Here is a 24,088-nt window from a genome sequence, read left to right as displayed (position 1 = left end):
ATTAGGGAGCAATTCAACACAGATCAGCTGATTGTCAAAACTGAGAATGGCCATTGTCTGATTTGCACAGTGTGCTCTAGAGGGCAGTGATTTTAAGATAAAGTACTACAAATGACAGGAACTCCCTCTCTAACTCATATCACAGTTTCTTGTCAGATTCATCTCCTTGAATTTTGCCCTTAGAACTGAAGGCAGATTCAGTCACCCAATGTCTCCACCACACGCTACAGTAGTTGGGAGGCAAAGCTGTCTTGTTTAATGTCAACATTTGTCCTAAAACAACAGAGCTTTAACAGCAGGAGGCGACACAAAGACATACACAACTCTGAACATATCCTTACCAAAACAAAACAAAACAAAACAAAACAAAGCAAAACAAAAAACACCAAATATCCAAAACAAACAGAAAGAAAGAACTCAAAACATGGATCTGTGATCATAACACTTTGCAAATGTTCTTCATCTATTTTAAATATCTAAACCCAGATCAAAGCTGACTATAGCGCGCACCTGGCCTTGATCTGACTCAGATGGGCACTAGATCTGGACCAAATCTGTCCTAAAGTCACCTGCTCTCCAGGAATATGTACAGTAGATAATATATACATTATATAGCCAGGGGCTTCTGATTGCATAACAGGTCTACCGGGACTCTTGGAATAACACTAAACTCTACAACACTGTTAGAGCATCTCTCCACAGAGGTGAGATGGGGGAGGGAGGGGGTGGGGCAGCAGGGCTTCAACCTGGATCAAGAGGCTAGAGCAGAGATTTGGGGGGGCCTGGTTGTGGGGTTTTACTAGCGGGTAAAAGAGCCACGGGGCAGTGGCAGAGGACGGGTATGACCTGCAGCATTCTGTAGATCACTGGCTGGCAGGGCAGATAGGTGCTTGTGGATCTAGAGTGTGGAGCTGGACTTACACATGGGTGTGCGAAGGTAACTGTGTTTGGTAGGTGAATTTGGCTAGATGTGTTTGGTAATTGGATTCCGTCTAGATATGTTTGGTAGTTGTACATTAGGAATTTATGAGGGTAACTGTGTTTCGTGGATGTGTGGGGCTGTGTGGGGTATCGGTGTGGGATCTGGAGGTGTGTGGGGTTGGCTTGGGTGGGGTGGGGTGCAGAAGTGGATAGCTGTGTTAGGGTTAGGCCCCTGAGTGGCATCTGGACGGTGGGTCGGAGCACACTGCTTCTGCTCCTGCTCTCAGGGCAGAGCAGTCACAGCCGCATGTCCGGTAACTCCACTCTGGACAACAAGAGAGAGAGAGAGAGAGAGAGAGAGAGAGAGAGAGAGAGAGAGAGAGAGAGAGAGAGAGAGAGAGAGAGAGAGAGAGAGAGAGAGAGAGAGAGAGAGAGAGAGGAAAGGAAGGAAGTGCACACAACCAACACAAGACATAAGTATTACTACTACGGTATTATTCACACCTCATTCGGCACCTTACCTTACCTTGCTTGGCATGAAGCATTTTGTATTTTTAAGCAAATGTGTATGCTGATGACATAATCCTCTTATAACATTTAATGAAACCATACTGGACAGTGGGTGTACAGAGTCCCATGGAAAGGCCTGGTGTTTAGTGTAGTTAAGGTAATTAGATCTGAAGGAAATCATATCATACAGTGGAAATACTGCAGGCTTCTCCTGCGTATGATATTATTAGTGGACTTGTTGCTGTTACTGTTTCCCTGGTTACCTGCTCACTAGGGAGTTTTTTTCTCCCCGTTGACTCCCTGTAAAAGAACGGCCTCGTCTGACTTATCCGTCTTCATCTCCATGACGATGGCATCTTTATTAGACTTCTGTTTTGTTCTGCAGATAGAATATTTGCTTATGAATGGTTTGCAATTACCTTAATTAAGAACAATCAACATTTGTTTTGCAACATTGATTTTTTTTCACCCACTCTAAGATGTAATTTACACCCAAATGATTATAATATAATTTGTGTAGTTAATCATTAATAAACCTGAGTGATTTACAGTTTAATTACAGTATTATTCATAACAACAACATGCCCAATGAGCCTTTCAAACATGCCCTTTAAAGGATTAGCCTGTGACCCTGACCAGGTCATGGACAACACCTTTAGGCTCTTAATTTAACAGTGTAAGGGATGTGAACGTACAGGTCCTGCTTTCCTGAACGTCCGCAGGGAATCTTGCCCTTTTTGTACAGGAAGTAGAGGACGCTTCCCAGGATGGCCAGCAGAAGGACGCAAATGATGAGGACTGCGATGATCACGCCACTGCCCTCTGGTGGATGACAAAAAGAAATACAGCAACAGGTGAGTAAAGGAGGAGGAAAGCACTGTGAGGGGGAGGAAGAGGAGAGGAAAGCTCCTGGCGACGGGAAGCCTTGACCCGTGCAAAAGCCAGATGCAGGGTGTAGAGGAAAAGAAGGGCATCCCACTCATGCAGCATTCCCAAGCAGTTTAGCATCTCTGAGCAGCTGCTGACCAAACGCCATGTGAGCCTCATCGGCTGATCAGCGCACTCATACTCAGAGATGATAAACAGGTGCTGACAGAAAGACAGAGAGTGCTGGTGGAAGAATAAAGGTGTACAGGCAGCATAGAGGACACACACAGCTTCTCATCTGTGTGTGTGGAAATGGCAGGACATAGAGCCTTTCCTCTATGTGTGGGGAAAGAGGGTGAGGCTCCATGATGTGACTCATAGTGAGGGTGCTTCCAAACGGGTCCTCCCCTCTGGCAGATCCGTTCTGAGGAGGAGGAAGAGGCTGAGGCTGTTTTAGGAGAAAAGGCATCTTTACATTTAGGAGTCGGTGGAGGCAAAAGCAAGCACACCATCACCGCATCCTCAACAGATAGATGCAGGATGGATCAACTGAAAATGTTCAGTGTTTCTTTGTCTAGCCTAGTCACTACCCCAGACTAGGAATACAGGGTACAACATTATCTATTGAGAAATATTACATTATATTATATTATATTATATTATATTATATTATATTATATTATATTTACAGAAGCATCTTCTGAGATTCCTGTCATTGCGGTACCTATCCTAAGGATCTGCTGATGGTTGCTGATGCCTCCACACGTCTGAATGTAAAAGGCCACAGGATGCAGTATAGTGCAATGAAGTGCAGTGCAGTGCTGAGTGGAGTAGAGTCCTGCTGATAGCCCAGAGGCCAGGCGTGCTCACGGAGTACTGTTGCTGCTGTGCTTAAGGTGGAAGAGGAAAAGCAGTGATGGTGTGTGTGTTTGGGGGGGGGGGGGGGTGGGGGGCGCTGCAGGGTGGTTAGGACCAACATGACAAACCTTTATGGACTCTCCTTGGAGGCTTTACTGTTACCGACCCGCCGGCTGGAGAACCACAAACAGAAGAGGAAGGAGTCAGAACCGTCCTCGAGAACCGGGATCATTCTACTAGTCATTAGTGAGTTCCGCACCCTAGAACCGAGCTCATTACACCCCTAATTAGTCAGAGGCACCCTTTCAAATCTATCTTGTCCCACCACTCATTAGGTACAGCCATCCTCCAGAACCAAGCTTTTCCTTCCCCTCATCTGTTAGAACCACCCTTTAGAACCGAGCTCAACCCACCCCCTTAGCTACTGTAGAACAAAATCTCTCCTGCCCTGCCAAACTACAGCTGGATAGTTTGCCAGGAAGTTCAATGTAAATGTAAATGTATGCAATGCGCTATGCGAATATGCTGTAATACACTTCAGGTTGCTCTGATTTGTTTGGACCATTAGTACTGTTTTGTAGTGAGACCCTTAAAGAGTCAATTAGATTTTTGTTATGTGTAGTGCCTTGTGTTTGTGTCCATCTCTAATAATTCAGTTTGCCTCTCTGACAGATAGCAGCTCTCTCCAGTGGCGTCAGAGACACACACACACACACACACACTCTCTCTCACACACACACACACACACAGATAAACACAGACAAAGACAAACACACATACAGCCACACACTAACGCACTCACACACACATGCACAGACAAACAAACAAACACATCCGCGCACGCGCGCACACACACACACACACACACACTCACACACAAAGAAGAGCGGATGCTTCGTCTGGGGGTGTGATTATGAGCTAGTGCTCCAGAGGCCTGCTGAGGTAATGGGAGTAGCCAGGCCTGACCCTGAGAGCAGCTGACTGAACACCACGTGTGGGCCAGAACCAGCAGCTGCCTGGCCACACAACCAAAACCACACACACACACACACACACACACACACACACACACACACACAAAGATACGCACGCACACACACACACACACACACACACACACACACAAAGATACGCACGCACACACACACACACACACACACACACACACACGTCACAGACACTATCTCATTCATACACACACACACACACAAAGATACGCACGCACACACACACACAGGGTGTGATTTGTGTAAAAATCAGAGGGGGGGATGATTTTGAATAAGTTTGTAACCCCCCCCCCCAAAAAAAAAAAAAAAAAAAAAAAAATGAACGAACGATTCATAGCCTAGTAATGTCATGGCTAATAATACCCTATATTATTTTTGCCACCTTTGTAACATTTTAGTTTTAGTTTACCGTGGTGTATGACTTTAAACAGCGAGTGTGCTTGGTATGATGATCAGCTCCTCTAATGCAGGGTAGGACTACGTTTTGACAAGCATACAAATTCACCTTGTTCTTGCCCCATCTGAAATGACTTCACTACTTTTGCTGCCTCCATCCTTTCTGTATTTGTTGTGAAAAAAAAAACGTTGTATATGATGGCACTGAAGTCTTAAGTTAGTGAATTGGCTAACAGTGTTATTTGGTAACCAAATAGCCTACACATTGCTTCTTACACGCCATGTAGGCTACGTGCATTCTCTCTCCTGCTGATTTTATTCAGTAGCCAAGTCGCGTAATATTGCAAAAGTTGAAAATAGTTTATTGTAGCCTACAGAAAATAAATAGCCTATCATACTGTCAGTTAATTGCCTACAGTGCAGTGAAGAGTTTGGAGAGTAAAGTTATAGGGCAACTTGAAGTTTTATGAAAATAATTTTACTTAACCAGAACATAAAGACAATGAAGCTTCTATTTCTTGCAGCTGTTAAAACACCCGCTAGATAGTTTAAATACCCACCAACATTCGTTTTGCAGTACAGATTATTTCTAAAAGTTATTTGTCTACTACTGGCTGATTTATCAAACGAAAGTGCTTTCTCGTTCGTCCTCCTCGCAAAACTACAGGTGTTTCGGTAGAGAGCCATTGAATAAGCGATGCCAAGCAATTTCTGTAACACTTTTTTGTGACATTCAGCAAATATCTCCTCATTTAATGTAGGTTCCTTGAACAATAGGCCTAATGCGTTCTACTCTCTAATGCAGTTGTCCTCCATCTCAGTTGCATCAGTTTTCTAATTTTGAAGGTTCTAAAACATTATTATGCTTCACTGAATCCTTCGTCGTTTTCTTTTCATTTGTCCAGCTAACTTTTTCCATTGAACCTAGCCATTTATGATGGATTACACACTCGACATTCTGAAATGTCCTGCACGATCAAGGCCAAATTAAGTTATCACGCGAGCCACTGTGTCAGCAGCATCAGTGCTGACGGTGACGGTCGCTTGATGTCAGATTATTATGTAGGCTAGCCTACTAGACTGTTCTCACGTTGCAGCTTTTACTTATATGAAGTAGCATTAATCAATATGAGGGGCAGAGGGGGATAAATGTTGTCCCCCCCGACGATAAAAATAATTTAGCAGAGGTAGGGATAGGAAAACCAGAGGGGGATCCTCACCATCCCCCCCTACAAATCGCACCCTGCACACACACACGTCACAGACACTATCTCATTCATACACACACACACACACACACACATTCACTCATTCATACACACCCGGCAGCTAAGAGAGAGCAACTGTCTTCTATTGTTTCTCTCTGGCTGCAAACCATCCCACTAAGTGCTTTAAAGCCCTGCGAGGGATGCACTAGAGGTAAGTGTGTAAACCAACAAGGGGTTATTTGTTGTTGTTGTTGTTTTCTATTATGCTTCTCTATGTCTGTGTCTGTTATCTGTTATTATACTATAGGTGAATGATTCGCCTATAACAAGTTAATTTACCATCAAATTGGTTTTGTAAAGATTATATTAAGGTGAAAATCTTGCATAGTGTACCTTTAAGTGACCGACACCAAGCCTATGTATTATGAAACAACTTGGGCTAAACTGAGCTGTCTAGATGCCTCAGGCAAACTATAGCTGGCATTAAGGTAAACATCACAGAAGAGAGAGCATAAACAAGCAGACACATGTGAGATTGTTCCCATAGGGACACACTTACACTTGGTACTAGTGCCAGCTGTAGCATTACTTTCTGGCACAGCTGCAGACAAAACAACAATACATAAATATGTGAAACTTCACACAGATAGGACTGAAAAGTATGATGTTTTCATGTTTGTAAAAATATATAGAAAAACAAATAAATATTAGCGAGCAGGACTGTGGTGGATCCGAGGTCTGCAGTATGCAAAAGGAAGGAAGCATGGGTAGTATTAGATATCTAATCTGTTAACTTTATTAGCACTCATTGAAAAATAAATAGTCTGTGTCGTGTGGCAGTTGTATTTGACTAAAAGAACTTTCTAGAATAGGAAGAGCATACGTCTGCTCCTGCACCAGGTGAATTGAATCTTAAGGGGCATGGCTCTTCCCAAGACAAGCTGTGCATAAGTGAGAGACACCCCTATGTAGGATGAAACAACTTGGGCTTAACTGAGCTGTCTAGATGCCTCAGGCAAACTAAGCTGGCATTAAGGTAAGCAGGTAAGGTAAGCAGACATATGTGAGATTGTTCCTGTAGGAACACACTTACACTTGATACTAGGGCCAGCTGTAGCATTACTTTCTGGCACCACTGCAGACAAAACAACAATACATAAATATGTGAAACTTCACATAAATAGGACTGAAAAGTATGATGTTTTCTTATTATTATATAATAATACATATAGGAATATATATATATATATATATATATATATATATTAGCGAGCAAAATTGTGGTGGAATCCGAGGTCTGGAGTATACAAGAGGAGGGAAGCATGGGTAGTGTTAGATATGACACGCAAGGTGAGTTTTCCATCTTGAGCTCGAGTCATTGCATAGGTATGAGCAGGGAGCAGGTAGCTGGAGTATTAGCCTTATTCACATGGCGGCCACTGTGTAAACCAATAGGAGGCTATGGGGTTACTATATCATTAATGTGTTTTCGCTACCTATTCGCGAATGCATAGAACACAACAATCCTATGGTTTGTGTACCCTCTAGTCTCGTGGCCGCCGTGTGAATATGGCGAATAGAGTGGGACTGCATGGGGTCAGTATGGAGCTGGTAGTTAGGTAGTCATGTGACCTGGACTGGGTATACTCCAGGTAGCTGTGTAGTCTGGATTACTGTGGGTACATAGGCTTTGGTCTGTGACATGTAGTCTGAAGTGAATCTACTGCAGGTTGCTGGTTTTGTTATTATTTGTAATGGGTAATTAGAATTGGATATAGGGTGGGCTATTGTGTTTTAGTGAAAGTGGGTAATCAGGATCAGATCTCCTGCTAGTAGCTGGGTTTAACTCTGTAATGGGTTTAGATATACTCAGGGCTTAAAGTAAGGAACATGTCCATGCCTGAAGCTACCAGACATTTTTGAAGCCACTATAGGCATTATTCATTTTCAAGTCTTAAACAGCCTGGCAAACGCTGGAAATCAGGCACAGTGCCTGAGTACTTTAAGTTCTGTATACTTCAGTTAGCTGGGTTGTGATGTTGTGATGGGTAGCCTACTTGTTGGGCTCATAGTCACATCTGTACCTCAGCTGTCAAACTCATGTCTGAAGCTGTGACTGGTGGTAGCTGGTTAGATTCACTAGAAGCACACTAGCATGGTGAATCCTTTTCTCCACAATGGACAGAAATGGATTCCAAGCTTAGCAGGCTGCCCATAGAGGGAGGTACAGGCTTTGTGCTGCTTGGATGAGATGGGGGGGGGGTGAAAGCCATGATGAAGGACTGGTGGGGGTCAAAGATCAAATAACAAACCTGAACTCTGATCAGTCTCCGTTGTGGAGGACAAACCTATCTGAACGCTGCCTGGAGTAGTGGTGTCGAACACTATTGTTGGGGCTGACGAACCGCAAGCACAAGAGTTGTCTGTTAACAATTGTCTTCAAAAATCTATCACTCCAATCTATCAGTAGCTGTAAAAACATCCTTTCACAAGCATAAGGTAACTTTAAGCAATGGACTTTACAATGAGCTGTTGACAGAGCCTGACAAGTGCAACATGCTCTTAAACAAACATGTAGCAATGTCTGTTTTTTGGAAACTGAAAATCCAAGTGGGTTGGACCAGTTAGCCTATAGCTTGCTTTTAGCTATAGGCTAGCTATAGGCTAACTGGTCTAACCCACTTCCAGTGAATTATGCTGAGCTACAGTAGGCTAACTGTGTCAGACTGGGTTATTGCACGCACTGAAATGTTAATATGTTCTCACATGAAGTCATGGCATCACTGCAACCACATGCCAAACCAAAGGTGCTAACCCTGTAAGTATATAAAATGAGAAAAGACACGTCTGCCTGTTTTGCATGTTGCACCATGTGTTGCGCCATGTCTTGTGTTTTTTAAGGTAAAAACAACCCCATGTGTAAGTGACTGAATGGTGTGTACAGTATGCTAATTCCTATCAGTGCTCGTCTGAGCTTAGCATAGGTCATCACCCTGCAGTTGCGGTGACTCCCTTCATCTTCAGCATGCAAACACACAGTCAAGTAGCCACAGCCACTGTGGACGGGTTGCGCTTGAGAGGGATGTCTGTCTGGACACGTCTCGTGAATGAGAGAACAGCGTGTCGGCACACGTGAGAAGCACAGCACAGAAAGACACACACAAACACACACTTACGAGTAGTAGTAGTGGGAAGGGGAGTCGTTTCAGGTTCAACTGTGGAGTGAGAAAACCAAAACACACTCTTCACATGTAAACATGTCAATTAATTTCATGAACCAAATACTGTCCATACGTGTACCATGTAGGGATGTGCGATATATGTATTGTCTACCATAATGTCTTAATTGTGTTGTGCGAGCTAATATTATCAACACTTGTACACAATGCTAAAAAAGGTCATATTACATTAACCTTTCTAGAACCTTTCTTGTAGCTTGTGGTCACGTGTGTATAGAGCTGCACCTATAATTCAGACGAAATTTACGTCACTCTGACCCTGATTAATACTTGCACTGCTGGTGAAGTGTCCTGTTTATTTTACTTGAATGCTTCAGTTTGAAGCAAATAATTAAGATTTGTTTTTGTTAATTATGCTGTTTCCATTAATGCCATTAATTAATAAGGAATAAAATCCATTAATGAATAAGAGATCAATAATATCCTATTAGCATAAGTGAAATAAATTTAAAATATATATTTGAATCAATATCGCACTTCCCTACTACCATGGCAATGTACATTACAATATTGCAAATGACAAACATACGCACGCACAGTGCTGAAGAAGTACATCACTAAGGGACTTACTGGACTCAATCTTGTGGACTCGGCTGTCTTTTCCAAACTCATTCACTGCTTCACAGACCACTGACAGCTTGGATGTGGCCTTCACTGTCAGGGTGCTGATGGCACCACCACCACCAGTGATCTCCATGCTACTGGACAGTCCATTCAGGTCCTGCTGAGGGCACAAGCATACACACACACACACACACAGACACACACACACACACACACACACACACACACACACAAAACACAACACACACACACAAAACCCGATAAGTGCAATTCAGAGAAAACCACATGCTGTTCTCTTTAGTTGTGTACTCAGACAAAACAGACTGACACAAAACCAGAACTCCAAGCACAACAGCCAAGCCCATTAGCCACCAGGCTAAAAGTAGCCCTTCGCTGCTGAAAGGTGCTAAGGGTTATGGGTGATGAGCTATTACCTCCTGGTCAGGTAAGTCCCAGGTGATTGAGGGTGTGGGGTAGCCCTGCACCACACAGGTGATGTTCACAGAGTTCTCACCATCCTGCAGGTCCTCCTCCCTGACGTCTGTGATCTGCGGCTGACCTACGGGATTCGGTACAGCAGCCATTTATCTTATTTGTTTTATGAAACTCGATGTTACAAGACATCCTTACAAACACACACACTCACCCACACACACACACACACACACACACACAAATGGTGTGGGGAGGTCTGGGGAGAGGTGATGAAAAAAGACAGAAGACAGAAGAAGAGGAGAGAAGGACACGGATGATGTACAGCAGAGGACAGTGGAGGAAAGGGAGAGGAGATGGAGGGAGGGAGGGGAAGAGAGGTGAAGGAGAGAGGAGTAAAGGGGGAAGAGGAGATGGAAGGGAGAGGAGAGGAGGAAAGGAAGAGGTGAATGGAGGGAGAGAAAGAGAGGAAAAGGAAAGAGGAGTGGAGGAGGAACAGGAGGTGGAGATGGAGAGAGGGAGAGAAAAAAGAAGAGGAGATGGAAAGAAGGAGGGGAAGAGAAGAGAGGAGCAGTGAGTGGAGGGGGGAGATGGAGAGGAGATGGAAAGAGGGAGAGAGAGAAGAAGAGAGAAGGGAAGGGAGGAGAGGAGGGAGCAGTAAGAGGAATGGAGAGGACAGTCGATGGGAACTCACCCTGCACAAACACCTCTAGAAAACTCTGTGACTGCAGGCCAGGCAGCTTAGAGCGGTCACTAAACACTGGTATGTTCCAAATGTGTCCATAGAAGCATTAAAAATCTTCAATGTGTGGCCATCAGAGACATACTGACCATCCTGGAACACACACACACACACATACACATAGGCGGGATGAATTTAAAGTAAGGCACAATCAAAAGCAGCCATACAATACCACTGTATTTCCTGTAAACAGATTTTGCTGGAATCACAATATTGCGGCATTCGAATCTGAAATACCTATTCCTCTGTGAAACACACACACACACACATGTACCTTGAACCAGACCGTATTTGTGTCCAGAGAAGAGAGGGCATTGCAGGTGGCCTGTAGGGAGGAGCCCTGGGACAGCACCACTGGTGACTTTGGAACCACCACAGTCTCATCCAGGTCTACACACACACACACACATGTGCGCACATATGCACACGTACACACACACACACACAAATGAATAAACACAAACAACATGTATAAAAATAAACACAACCAAAATGTAGCCCTTCCATTTCACTTATACCTTCTGGTTTATAAATGTGGTGTGGTAAGTGTGTTTGCTGTGATAACTGTGTGTGCTGTGGTAAGTGTGTCTGGTGTGTGTGTGTGTGTGTGTGTCCAGGGCGGGTCAGTCAGTGACGCACAGTGCACACTCAGCTCCATGTCGTTTTCCAGCTCCTCCAGAGTCTCCAGGTCCAGGGCAGTGCAAGTGTACATGCCCCCATCACTTCGTGTTGCGTCTGGCAACACCACCCCCTGCTGGTCATCAGTCAGCAACTGCTCATTCAGGTCCTCCTAGGATCATACAGTAGGTCATCCGTTGAGGTTACACATGGAGAGAATCCAAGGGCCTTTGACATGAGTTACTTTGAGTTTTTTTAAGTCTTCAATGTAGTAATTTAATAAAAATCTAAAAGACAACTGTCATGGACGTAATTTCAGTTTTTAGTTTGAAATGTGGCATTCAATGTAGTAATTTAATAAAAAAAGATTAAATCCAAAAGATTTGTTCTAATTTCCTGAAAGAAAAAATCGAAAGTGTGCAGTGTAAAATAATTTAAAGTGTTTACGTGTGTGTGTGTGCATGTGTGTTTGTATGCATTACTCCATTATGTTTGAAGGTCAGTGGTGGTGTTGGGTTTCCGTCAGCAAAGCATCTGATTTCCACGGTGTCCCCCTCCTTCACTAAACCTTCTGGAAGCACCTGTCTTAACTCCACAGACGTTGACGGGTCTGCAACACAACCAACCACGTAGTAAACAATGACTCACAAGCAAACAAACTTGGTTGTAAAGATGGCGTAAGGATAGATTTTAATGATACAATATAAAATAAAAAATAAATTATTATACATTAAATCTTATTTACTGCCACCCATCATGACACTCAAGATCACCTTACACCAGAAGAAATAATAAAACAATCATTAAACATGCAATAGCTATACAATAAAACCAATAAGTAACAGCCCATACCGGTAGTTCAGTTGTGAGTTTAAACTGGTATTGTGAAACAAAATGTAGTTGATGCAGCTAAACACCGAGTTTATAGTTGAGGGTGTTTACCCAAACCGTAACTTGGCCAAGGTGTCCTGAATCTCCTGATATACGGAATTAATGGACGAGGCAGAAGCAAAGAAGTCCATGACCCACCAATCCCCTGAATGCCACTATTTATATAGGAAATTGTCATTCCTTTATAGCGGTTCAGCCGACTTGTTCGGTTTGTTTTACTACTCACTACTATAGTTACCATTCAAAGGACACTGATATGGAACGGTGATACCAGATCTACTTAATAGGTGTCCCGATATCTGGGAAGCCGTGGCCTACTGGTTAGCGCTTTGGACTTGTAACCAGAGAGCTGCCGGTTCGAACCCCGACCAGTTGGCACGGCTGAAGTGCCCTTGAAGGCACCTCACTGCTCCCCTAGCGTCGCTGTTGTTGCAGGCAGCTCACTGTGCCAGGATGAGTGTGTTTCACTAATGGATAAATGCAGAGACCAAATTTCCCTCACAGGATCAAAAGAGTATATATACTTATACTTACTTAAATACAGAATTAAAAGTCACCCCACTAGCCAATCAGAAAAAAGTATTTCATGTATCCGGGGATAATACGTAATGGAGTGAAAATGTATTACATTTCATCTAGTTATTAAAAATGTGCTGTTATTTCATAATACATTGTAACCATAGTAACAGGGTGTTAAGCCAAACAAAAGGACTCATATCCTCACAGTGCACGTTGATTTTGATGCGGTCGGACTCGGTCATCCTTGTCCCCTCAGGCACAAAGTATGAAGACTCGCAGTAGAAGAACGCATCCTTGTCCTCCTTCTTCACTTTCATATGAAGGACACTTATCACTGTGTACAGGTTGTTGGTGTCCCTCGTCACCTGGTTGGTCACTCCAAGCACTGAAGTCACACATTTAAAAAAAAAAAAGATATTATTAGACACAAACGTCAAGACAACTCTCTGATATTAGTTACAAAAATGTTCTTCATTGTGTACAATTCAGCAAACATGGCTTTTGACATTTACTGTAAAATGCATAAATACTGTACCCTCAATGTCTATTAATCATTTGTGTGTTTTGATAATGTGTTTGTCTTGGAACTCAGCTGGTGGACCATATGGAATGATATTTCATTCAGCTATGTATATGGAAAAATTACAGTAAAACTGTAAAAATTACAGTAATGCAGAATGGCTAAATGTATAAAAATATGAGTTTCCAAAGTTCAAAACATCCACTATCCCTGATGTGGTTTGGATATGGCCCTGATGTGGCCCTGATGTGGTTTGGATATGGCCCTGATATGGCCCTGATGTGGTTTGGATATGGCCTGATATGGCCCTGATGTGGCCCTGATGTGGTTTGAATATGGCCCTGATATGGCCCTGATGTGGTTTGGATATGGCCCTGATGTGGCCCTGATATGGTTTGGATCTGGCCCTGATATGGCCCTGATGTGGTTTGGATATGGCCCTGTTTGAATCTGGCCAGTCTGCTCCCGTCAGATGATTCTACTGACAGGCTCAGAGGAGGGTAGCCAGATTATAGCCCCGAGGTTTTCATTTTCCCTGAATCAGTGTTGTGAAGTGCAATAAATGGCATGACAAGCTGTGAGTTTGAACGCCTCTTAGTAACCATGGAGGTTATGCAACAACACTTAAGCTGAGATGTGATCACCACCATCCTTCTCACCTCCTTCCTTCATGTACAGCGGGGTGTGGTCTCTGTACCAGGTGATATTGGGCAGGGGGTAGCCATTCTTGACGTGACAGGTGGCAATCTGCAGTGAGAGAGTGTAATGTTATCAGCCTTGTAATAACAGTCGTTTTGCCAGTCTTTTGCATTCTTGAAACAGAAAAGACATTCTCATAACAGAATGCCTTTTGTAGTCAATTTACATCTGTGTGGGTATCTGTGTTCGATCGCTATTGTCTTAGCTGGCTATGGCCATGATTCCCAACACCCCGCTCATGCATACAGTGTTGCCATTTGGTCTTTGTTCTCGCCACCCTGTTGAGAGCTTAACTCCTGGGCCTGCCTTGGACCACAGGAAAATATTCTGAACTCTAAGATTCATGTCAAAGGAGAAATTATAATCTGATTGTGTTTGATATCATTTTTAAGGTCTACATGTGAGAAATACAGTATTGTCGATTGTGGAACAGTAAAGTTAATGTATATGATGTTTCTGTAAACCTGGGTTATGGTGAGATGCGCCCCCATCTCCATCAAAGGACATTCTTAACTGCTCAGGGTGCCCGGGCCGAACTAATTATCATACAGTATTGTTCACCTCTGAAATCTCTATAAATGTATGTTGTGAATAATACATTCATGTTTGGTCTTGAATTAATGCTTGTAATGTAACATCCTGATCATGGTTTCATCACAATTTAATGTATTTGTGCATAGTTGTAGACTAAGAACTACGCTAAAGTCTATAGGTATGAGAGGCCACACCCACCACTCTCAGATAACAGAGGCTCTGGTGATTTGGGCATGGCCCAGATGAATGATAAAAGGGGAAATGGTCCTCAGTTCGGTCTCTTTTGCTCTGCTTCTCTTCTATGAGGGTGTTGGGGGATAGCCTGGGTTTTCCCATGCTGCCTTACGCTCAATTTTATTCACGCTGCTAGGCAGCCTGGATTCCATGGAGCAAATTTTCGCCTCAGTTAGGGGACCAATCACAGAACGGAGAGAGGGCAGCAAGACGATGACGACACACCGAAGCCTTTGAGCTGTTGACGCATTTGATAGACATTCGTAGCGCCCAATAAACGGCTCTGGGCATTCGTAAACCACGTTTCAAATACGAGAAAATTAATGTCTAGTTACCAGACCCCATCTCAATGAGATGAGGTCTGACGTTAGCCAGGCTAGTTGGGGGAAGCTTGGGTTTGTAATCTTGTAATTATTTGGTATACCGTTTCATCTGGTGTAGCTGTTATTCTAACTTGTTAATTTCTTAAGTTTAAGTTTGTTGTTTTTGGTTAAGCTTCCCTTTGTTACTTCGCTTCAGTAGGCTATGTTTTACCTACCTGAGTTACTTTCACATTCAATTGAAGTGATATTGACTACATTCACCTTTTAAGGCTTATTGCCTAATAAATTATTACTTTAACCACCAGTCGTATATCTCAATTCTAGTATGTCATGCCATACTGTGCCATAGCTGATAAACTAGGTAATTGATTCGAGATACAATTTATTAAAAAATGGAGTCTGATAATCACAGTCATGTCTCGTAATAACATTACCTTCTAACTCTTCACCCTATTTGTCCAGTGTTCTCACACCCAATCAGCAGGGGAACGGGCTAGTACTTTGGGCCTGCTCTCTCCTTTGAAGTGAGGATAGCCCAACGTGTCTCCATGTCGTGGATATTTTTCCCTTCTTACAGCCTCAGCCCAGTCAAAGTCTAACTAGAGAGGGCATAAATAAACAATGGCCTCCCGGTAGACTGGATTATTTACCTGGGTTGGATCCTTTTCGTTGACAGATATCCCGGTGTGCACTCCTTCAATTTTGGGAACTTCTGGTTTACCTACAATAACAAGACAAGAAGAATCTAGAGAACAGTTGTCTCACAGTATAGGCCTTTGCACAGAAGAAACATCTTCATTTTGGACAACAGAGTATGCATGTTGCACCTATGAGGAGACCAACTATACTGCACCATTGTTACTTGTTAGCATTAACAAAGTGTTAAGTAAAAAACACACTTGTTTATTGGTTTTATCTAAATGGGTCTTGATAAAAGCATCAGGTTAAAACACACACACACAGACACACACACACACACACACACACACACACACACACACACACACACACACACACATACAAATACATACACACGCACACACACACACAAAAAACACACATACACACATACACAAAAAACACGCACGCACACACACACACACACACAAAACACGCACACACACAAACACACACACAAAACACTCACACACATACACACACATCAGATCCCTTTTCCCTGCCCCCGAGGCTGGTACCCACTGAAGACTCTGAGCTGCGTCATGCCCTCCTTGCCGTCCTCGGTGGCCGTGTTCACGTGGCAGATGAAGAGCAGCTCGTCCTCCAACTGGACCGGCTCCACGATCACAACCACAGATCCAGGGATGCTGTCGTGCACCGTTACCCGGCCCGCCAGGGACGAGTCCTGGTCCAGTATCGCCCCTGTGTTGTCCTTATAGAAGATGCGTTGCCTTTGACTGTTGGAGCCAGCTGGTTTCTGGGAAAAGCATTGACAAGCACCAAAGGTCAGTATACTGTTGAAAAACATAGTGATAGATTCTGCGTCTGGACACAGAAGTTGTGACCTTGTGTGTTTTACATTTGTATGTTCTACAATTATAAATGATCTGTACTGTATTATTAATGTAAATTTTACAAGCAAAAAAGAATATAATATATAAAATCTCCTACATTTCACAATAAAATATTACAGGTTCAGTAAAACATGGCTTGTATGTGTGTGTGTGTGTGTGTGTGTGTGTGTGTGTGTGTGTGTGTGTGTGTGTGTGTGTGTGTGTGTGTGTGTGTGTGGGTGTGTGTGTGTGTGTAAAGAGTGGTGTAGAAGGGGCAGGATACTCACTGTATACCACTGGATGATTACTGTGCTGGGGTCGCTGTCCATCTTATACTGGCAGGAGATCTCAACCTGCTTTCCTAGTAAGACTTCCACACGATCCTCCATGTTTATCTCTATTGTCGCCAACGCTGTAGACACACACACACACACTTTGCACTATGCAGACACAGTAGCTTTTCTCTCTCTCTCACACACTCACACGGCCACACCCCATACCCCCTCCTCCCATACATCCCATAGTAACTATAAACACAGTAAAATCACCCACATTTCCCACAAACACACAACAAATCTTAACAGTCTGCTTTTACTTGTGTGTGTGTGTGTGTGTGTGTGTGTGTGTGTGTGTGTGTGTGTGTGTGTGTGTGTGTGTGTGTGTGTGTGAACATCACCAACACCTTCTTAATACAGGTCAAACTAAGCAAACTGTAAACACAACGGACTGCGATGAAACCCACCCCATTCGTCTGAGTTTCCTCTGAAGAAGCACACACTAGTGCCTGCCTCCAGCTAGGCCCCCAGACCACACACACACAAACACACGCAGACATACACAAACCCACAGCAGCGACCTGCTGCTGCAGATAGAGTGGCTTGTCGCGATGCTGTGCAGGACAGATGGGAATTAGGTGCTATGACAGGAATTCTGGGAGCCCAGCAGGCATTCCAGCGCCACGGAAGAAAGACTCGATTTACAGGCAGAATAGTGAGTCTGTGTCTCCCAAAGCTCTAGTGAATTAAAGCGCTTTAAAGGCCTGCTATTGAAGTCCAAATTACAAGGACTGGGATTTCAATGTTTCCTGCGTTTGTCCATTTCAGAAGGATTTTCTGTGGGGTACACTGTGCTTCTTCTCATGTGGAATTCCTTATAATCATTTTAGCAAGATGACAGACACACACACAACAATATAAACCTAATTGAGAGACATACTTGTTATTTTTTAAAACATTCATTTTCTATGCATCAAACTGGTAGCGTCTGATTAGATCAAATAAAGATGATAAGAGTCTTCTGTCTGGTCCACAAGTTCCCTACACGTTCCCTGCACATGAAATCTGTTTGTTTTTTAAGTGTGAAATCATAACAGCGGGACGGTCAAACTTTAGCACCACTAATCTGACCTGTACCACTGCCAAAAACCATCAGGATCGAGATCTGTCCTGCCCATTCACCCCCTCTCTCTCTCTCTCTCTCTCTCTCTCTCTCTTACTCTCCTTTGTTTGTTCAGAACAAGTTTATACAAAACAAAACAAAACTGTTGCTGTTTATTTGCTCTCTCACTTCCTCTCTCTCTATCTCTCTATCTCTGTCTCCTTTGTTGGTTCAGTATATGAAGTTTGTGCAAAATCCAAAAACACCAAACAACAAAACTGTTGCTGTTTGTTTGCTCTCTTGCATCTTCTCGTCCTCCCTCACTCTTTCTCTCACTCTTTCTCTCTCTCTCTTTCTCTTTCTCTCTCTCTCTCAACCTGTTTACCCAACAAATAATCAAGTTTACACCATATCACGTATCCATTTACTCCAACAACACCCGCAGTGCAACACTGTGTTCCTGTTTCCAATCCTCTCTGTCTTCCACCCATCCTTCCATCTTCCTCTCCATCTGCCCATTCATCTCTCCATCCTTTCATCCATCCATCTCTCCATCCCTCCGACCCTATTAGAGCAATTGGATTAGTTTCTCCAACAAAGGCATTTCCTGCCCATTAGTTCACCAGCAGCAGCAACAGCAGCATACAGACTCACTTTCACTATGTGGGGGTGGGGGTGTTACAAACCCTCTATGAGTACCCAGGTGGACTGTGTGTGTGTGTGTGTGTGTGTGTGTGTGTGTGTGTGTGTGTGTGTGTGTGTGTGTGTGTGTGTGTGTGTGTGTGTGTGTGTGTGTGTGTGTGCGTGTGTGTGTGTGTGAGCATGTGGGGCTGATTCAGGTGGCTATACCCCTCTGCTGATGACCCAGTGTTATGGTTCAGTGTGAGTGAGCTCACCATTCAGACTGTTTGCTTAGCCTGCCGCCCTCTCACTCAACCGTACCGTTATGACAGCTCACACCTGGTGGAGCACTTCATGGCAGTTTTCTTTTCTTTTTTTGCCTGTGTGTGCGTGGAGCGCCTTATGTCAAAGTACTTTTCTTTTCTTTTTTGCCAGGGTGTGTGGACACTTTGTCACACTCTCCACTGAAGCTCACAGTTTACAGAGCTCCCACCTCAACAGCTGTTTTCTATTCAGCCCATGTTTGAAAGGGAAATTATTGCAACACAATCAGCTCAGCATATAAGGCTGTTTAGTCAAACAGCTTTTATCTCTAACTATGCTGAGAGACCTGTGTCAGTACATTACGCTTGCAACCCCTCCTTACTGAAGTACCCCCCCACACACACACACACACACTCCCCACCCCCATTTCAATGATGGATCCCCCATTGAAGAAGCCAAAAGTTGAAACATTGACAAATTTGTACTTTTTGTGTTGTTTTGTTTAAGCTCTGTGTATACTTAGAAAAAAAACTCCAATTGCCACTGCATAATTCACACGTTCAGTTTGGCTTGAAGTTAGTTTGGGTTTTCCAGCTGTACATTGAGGTATCAGTGAGACTTTGTTCAAAAAGCCAACAGCTCTTGTTGAGAGACCTCTAGAAATGAAAGCACTTGAAGTTCGGCTGTGGCTTTGACAGGGATACATGATGGAGGACAATGCTGCTTTGAGAGCTGCTCAGAGATACTCCTCTGTCGGGTCTTCGGTATGTCTACTCTGTAAGCTTTGATCCTCTTTGGCACAGCCTCAACCAAAGCCAACACACATCACTACAAAGCGTCTTTCTCTTTTGCTTTCTCTCTCTCTCTCTCTCTCCTTCTCTTTCTCTATCTCTCTCCCCCTCCCTCTCTCTCTCTATCTCTCCCCCCCCTCTCTCTCAGCTGGTCGTTGTCAGCTCTGCTCTCTGGCACACTGAAACAAACAGACACCTGGCAGCAGAGCGGCCGTTGCCCATACACTGCCGTTAGATACGGCCTCGGCAGGCTCAGAGCCGCTGGAATGCCTTTAACTGAGGTGCCGGCAGCCACTTGACATGTGTGACGCCAGCGCTGTGCCCGCCTCTAACGTGGCATCGCGCCAACACTTGCCAGTTGCCGAGGGAGCAGAAGCACATGGCTGAGGGAGGTGACGTGACCTGCTCGGCACCGCATCCAGTCCACATCTGGGCCAGAGCCGATCAGGAGCGGGCAGCACTCGCGCCCACTGTCTGGGCCCAGAGACATGGAGGTGAGATATGGCTTTGGTCTGGTCCTGGTTCTGGTCTCGGCTCAGCATAGGCGTCTGTTTTGAGGTTTGCAGTGCTGCTGGTGCAGGAGCTGTTCCAGCTGTTATCAGAACTCCTCATTGGTCTCCGTCTCTCTCTCTCCCTGTCCTCCTCCAGGTCTACTGCTCAGACAAAAACTCTTGTGAACATAACCGTCTCATAAAGCTCCATCAGCTGCAGGCTCAGTCAGCACTGCACACATTAAACCCTGACTGTAAAAATACAGCCGTGAACTACAGTAAACCAGCTGATTTCACAGGTTGTGCTACTTGCTAAATTCTTTTTGGTTGTCTGGGGAATACCAGAGAGGACTTTTACCATGTGAACCTGGGGTAGCACCTCCCCATGCTCTCATGGTTCTGGTAGTTAAACCTTTGTGTTAAAGGTACAGTGTGTGACTCCATTGGAAGTTTGTTGATAGTTGCGCTGCTTCTATCCTCCTCATGAAGTGTGGTGACTGGTTGAAATAGTGTAAGGTTCGGTCTGAGACTATTTTTTCTCTCTTTTTATTTGTTTAGCACACACACACAGAACAGACAGCTAGAGGACAGTAAAAGGCCTTTTACTGAATGTGGCAAAAAAGTGTTATGGATTAGAATCTTAGAGTGCACCTTTAAGCCATTAGAAAAGCTGTGCCTCTCTTCACGTTAATAACAGAAAACATCCTGAGCAAATTAATGTTTTTTTTTTTTTCTTTGCTGTGCCTGTGCATCGCTTTGGACGAAAAGCATCTGCAAATAAATCAATCTAAATGACTTTATGCTCTGGCCTCCCTGTCCACATCCTGACACAGCAAAAGCAGTTGAGAGGCTATCAGTGAGTGTGAGAGGGTAAGGGCGGTGGGGATATGGCTCACTTCTGGCGCTGTAACGGGCTGCCACCGGCGACAAGGTTCCACTGGTGACCCCCAGGAAGTGACCTCAGCTCAGCGACCTCCAACCTATGACCTCACCCTGAACCTGAATCAACGCATACACACATGCACACAACCACAAACAGACTTTCACATGCTCTCTCTCACTCACACAGACACACACACACACACACACAAGACACACACACACACGCAGGCACACACATAAACCTTTAAAGGGGCCCCTCACATCTGGTCTCAGTGGAAAGAAAAGAATGGGGCACCCCTAAACAACCAACCCTAATAACAGTAATCTCCCCAAAAACACCCACATCTCGTCAGCTGCCTGAACTTGTCTTGAAGGCACCATTCTCCTACCGCAGTGCATCACACACTTGCACACACACAGACAGACACACACACACACACACACATAAACACACACCCTTTTTCAATAATCTATTGCTTGGTGAACCACCTATTAAACTTCCAGGCCGTTAAACCACAATAATATGACATATTGTGTGTAAGGCTGTTTCTCTCGATGGGGAACCACAAGAACTGAAGCAAGTACCATAGAGTGGCGCTAGCAGCACTGTATCACCAACATGGCCACAGACTCGCATTAATCCTGAACCACAACACAGTATCATCAGACGCCCAGTACACAAGTACACAAAGGCTAATTTTACCTCCATACACTCAGTGCACCCTGTCTAAGCTGGTCCAAACCAGCACGTTTAAGAATAGCAGAGCTGTATCTGCGCATGTTGGCACATTTGGCTTTCATACAGAGAGGCTACGTGATGTGTCAGTGGAAGCTAAGTGCCGTTAATAGCCCTGTCTGTCCACATACTGTAAGCCAGGTCACACAGTGGGCACACAGTAAAGTGGTCATCCCAAGCATGTCGTCTGGACACAGACCGTGGGTGTATGGCAACAGCAGCATCAGGGGCACTGCTAGAAAATGTGGGCCCTATGACAGACGATAATTCTCACTCTCTCCAGTAATATTGAGTATTACCGGGGGGCTCTCTGGTTGCCCCTGTCAGTGCTGTTAGACTTGTCCTAACCTAACGCCCAACCACCCCCCACCCCGCAGGGCCACCCCTGAGTGGCATACAGTATTGCCAGACGACAATCCGCTTTACTTTAGCACTGATGCTTTACAGGAAACACCTTCAATACACACATCTGAGAGAGAAAGAGAGAGAGAGAGAGAGAGAGAGAGAGGAAGAGAGAGAGAGAGAGAGAGAGAGAAGAGAGAGGAAGAGAGAGAGAGAGAGAGGAGGAAGAGAGAGGACACGAGAGCGAAAATAAACAAGCAACCTTTTTTTTGTTTGGTGTTTTTGGTTTTTGCACAAACAAACAAGAGAGAGAGAGAGAGAGAGCTTAATGGGATAACTTCCCAAAATCCCCTTTACATTATTAATGTATAGAGTTTACTGGTCAACTAGGTGACATTCCCCTTGGGAGGACTATAAAAGGAGAGCGGCACTTTTATCAGGGACATCAAAGACATTGCAGTCACTACACAAACATGCAGGGGCAGGATGTTAACCAATGCTGTTCACCAATATCTCTATACATCCCCTGTGTGAGTGTGGTGTGTGTGTGTATGTGTGTGTGTGTGTGTGTGTGTGTGTGTGTGTGTGTGTGTGTGTGTTACCTCTGTGCAGCACTCTACTCCTGCCTGACTCACCAATGTCTCTCTATAAATCCCCTGTGTACAGTATGTGTGTGTGTGTGTGTGTGTGTGTGTGTGTGTGTGTGTGTGTGTGCTTTACCCCCTGTGTAGTCTACTCCTGCCTGCCTGGCTGCCTGCAGCCACTTTCAAACAGAATACCAAAGTTGTTGCAGGTGTGCTGGGGCCCTAAGGAGGCACGTGGCTCCCAGTAAAACCACTCAGGTTTGGACTCAGGTTACCCATTAGGGAAACTCTCTCTCCCAATCACCCATTTCCTCTTTGTTTAAACAGGCTTGAAGTTACTTGTGTCATACTTCTGAATTACTGCACAACATTATGACAGTTATCCACCACCAGAAAGCCATTTCTACTTCTTCTGTCGTCCTGCAGTCCCTAGACATTGTGCTATAAACTATTTTAGATCAAGTTATTACAAAGTATTTATATACTTATTAGTGCATCTTTGTAACAGCATTTTGATTGAGTTTGTTTTAGTAACAATGTGAATTCACTGAAGAGTAAAGCACACTGCGCTTAGGCATTCACATGAACATGACTTTTTGTCACTTGCCCACACACCTGCACTGACATTTTCAACTGACAAGCATTCGATAAACAATGGACAAAAATAGTCGGCGTTCGCGGTGGCGTGTGGGGTTGTTTTGAAAACAGTGAAATTAAGTAATCGAACATCAAAAGATGGGAGTTCGCTGCAGGAGTAGGAGCCTTAATTAATACATTAATTACATATAGGTCCACTGTCTAGTGCTGGGAGCTTACTAGCTAGGCTTGTATACATTCTACAGCAATTCCAGTAGACAGGTAACAGGTACCACCTATCATAATGTGATTCTGGCTTTCTGCACAGTAGCCTTCAACAGCTTTTAGAACTCTCGTAAATCAAAGACAACCAAAACAAGCTAATTAGTGTGACCCAAACAGATCTCCTTCCTGAAACTGAGCTGCATGTTGACCTTGTGTGGGGGCAGTTTTTACTGGTAGAGTTCTCTCTTCCCGCTCTCTCTCTGTGTGTGTGTGTGTGTGTGTGTGTGTGTGTGTGTGTGTGTGTGTGTGTGTGTGTGTGTGTGTGTGTGTGTGTGAGTGTCTGTGTATGTGTATGTGATGTGTGTGTGTGTGTGGCAGCTGGTAGTCTGTGCCGGCGTGCAAGTTTCAGGTGGTGTTTTACACACACACACACACATACACACACACACACACACACACACACACACACACACACACACCTGAAGTGATACTGACACAAGCAGCTGCATCAACATCACCCACCAGCGGTCGGCGCATTCCCATGCCACTGATCTCCACAGAGGCCATCCGCAGAGGGAGTCCAGCCTGCTACTGGTCAGACTGACC

General features: G+C 44.3%; 1 protein-coding gene across 1 annotated transcript in view; it reads right to left on the bottom strand.

The window, feature by feature from the left end:
* Positions 1–779: 779 nt before the first annotated feature.
* Positions 780–24,088, bottom strand: part of mcamb (melanoma cell adhesion molecule b) — a 40,926-nt gene continuing 17,617 nt past the window's right edge. Inside the window, 20 exon segments of the mRNA XM_048266997.1 lie at positions 780–1,246; positions 1,695–1,810; positions 2,127–2,253; positions 3,285–3,329; positions 6,327–6,368; positions 6,861–6,902; positions 8,080–8,163; positions 8,944–8,982; positions 9,577–9,730; positions 10,005–10,129; positions 10,697–10,747; positions 10,750–10,837; positions 11,019–11,134; positions 11,384–11,534; positions 11,845–11,972; positions 12,978–13,157; positions 13,952–14,039; positions 15,733–15,803; positions 16,283–16,517; positions 16,881–17,005. Coding sequence (XP_048122954.1) covers positions 1,702–1,810; positions 2,127–2,253; positions 3,285–3,329; positions 6,327–6,368; positions 6,861–6,902; positions 8,080–8,163; positions 8,944–8,982; positions 9,577–9,730; positions 10,005–10,129; positions 10,697–10,747; positions 10,750–10,837; positions 11,019–11,134; positions 11,384–11,534; positions 11,845–11,972; positions 12,978–13,157; positions 13,952–14,039; positions 15,733–15,803; positions 16,283–16,517; positions 16,881–17,005 — 2,000 coding nt within the window. The 3' untranslated portion in view covers positions 780–1,246; positions 1,695–1,701.

The sequence above is a fragment of the Alosa alosa genome, chromosome 16 (assembly GCF_017589495.1).
Source record: "Alosa alosa isolate M-15738 ecotype Scorff River chromosome 16, AALO_Geno_1.1, whole genome shotgun sequence".
Taxonomy (NCBI): domain Eukaryota; kingdom Metazoa; phylum Chordata; class Actinopteri; order Clupeiformes; family Clupeidae; genus Alosa; species Alosa alosa.
Note: the sequence above shows the minus strand (reverse complement) of the source record. Positions and strands in the feature narration are given on the sequence as shown.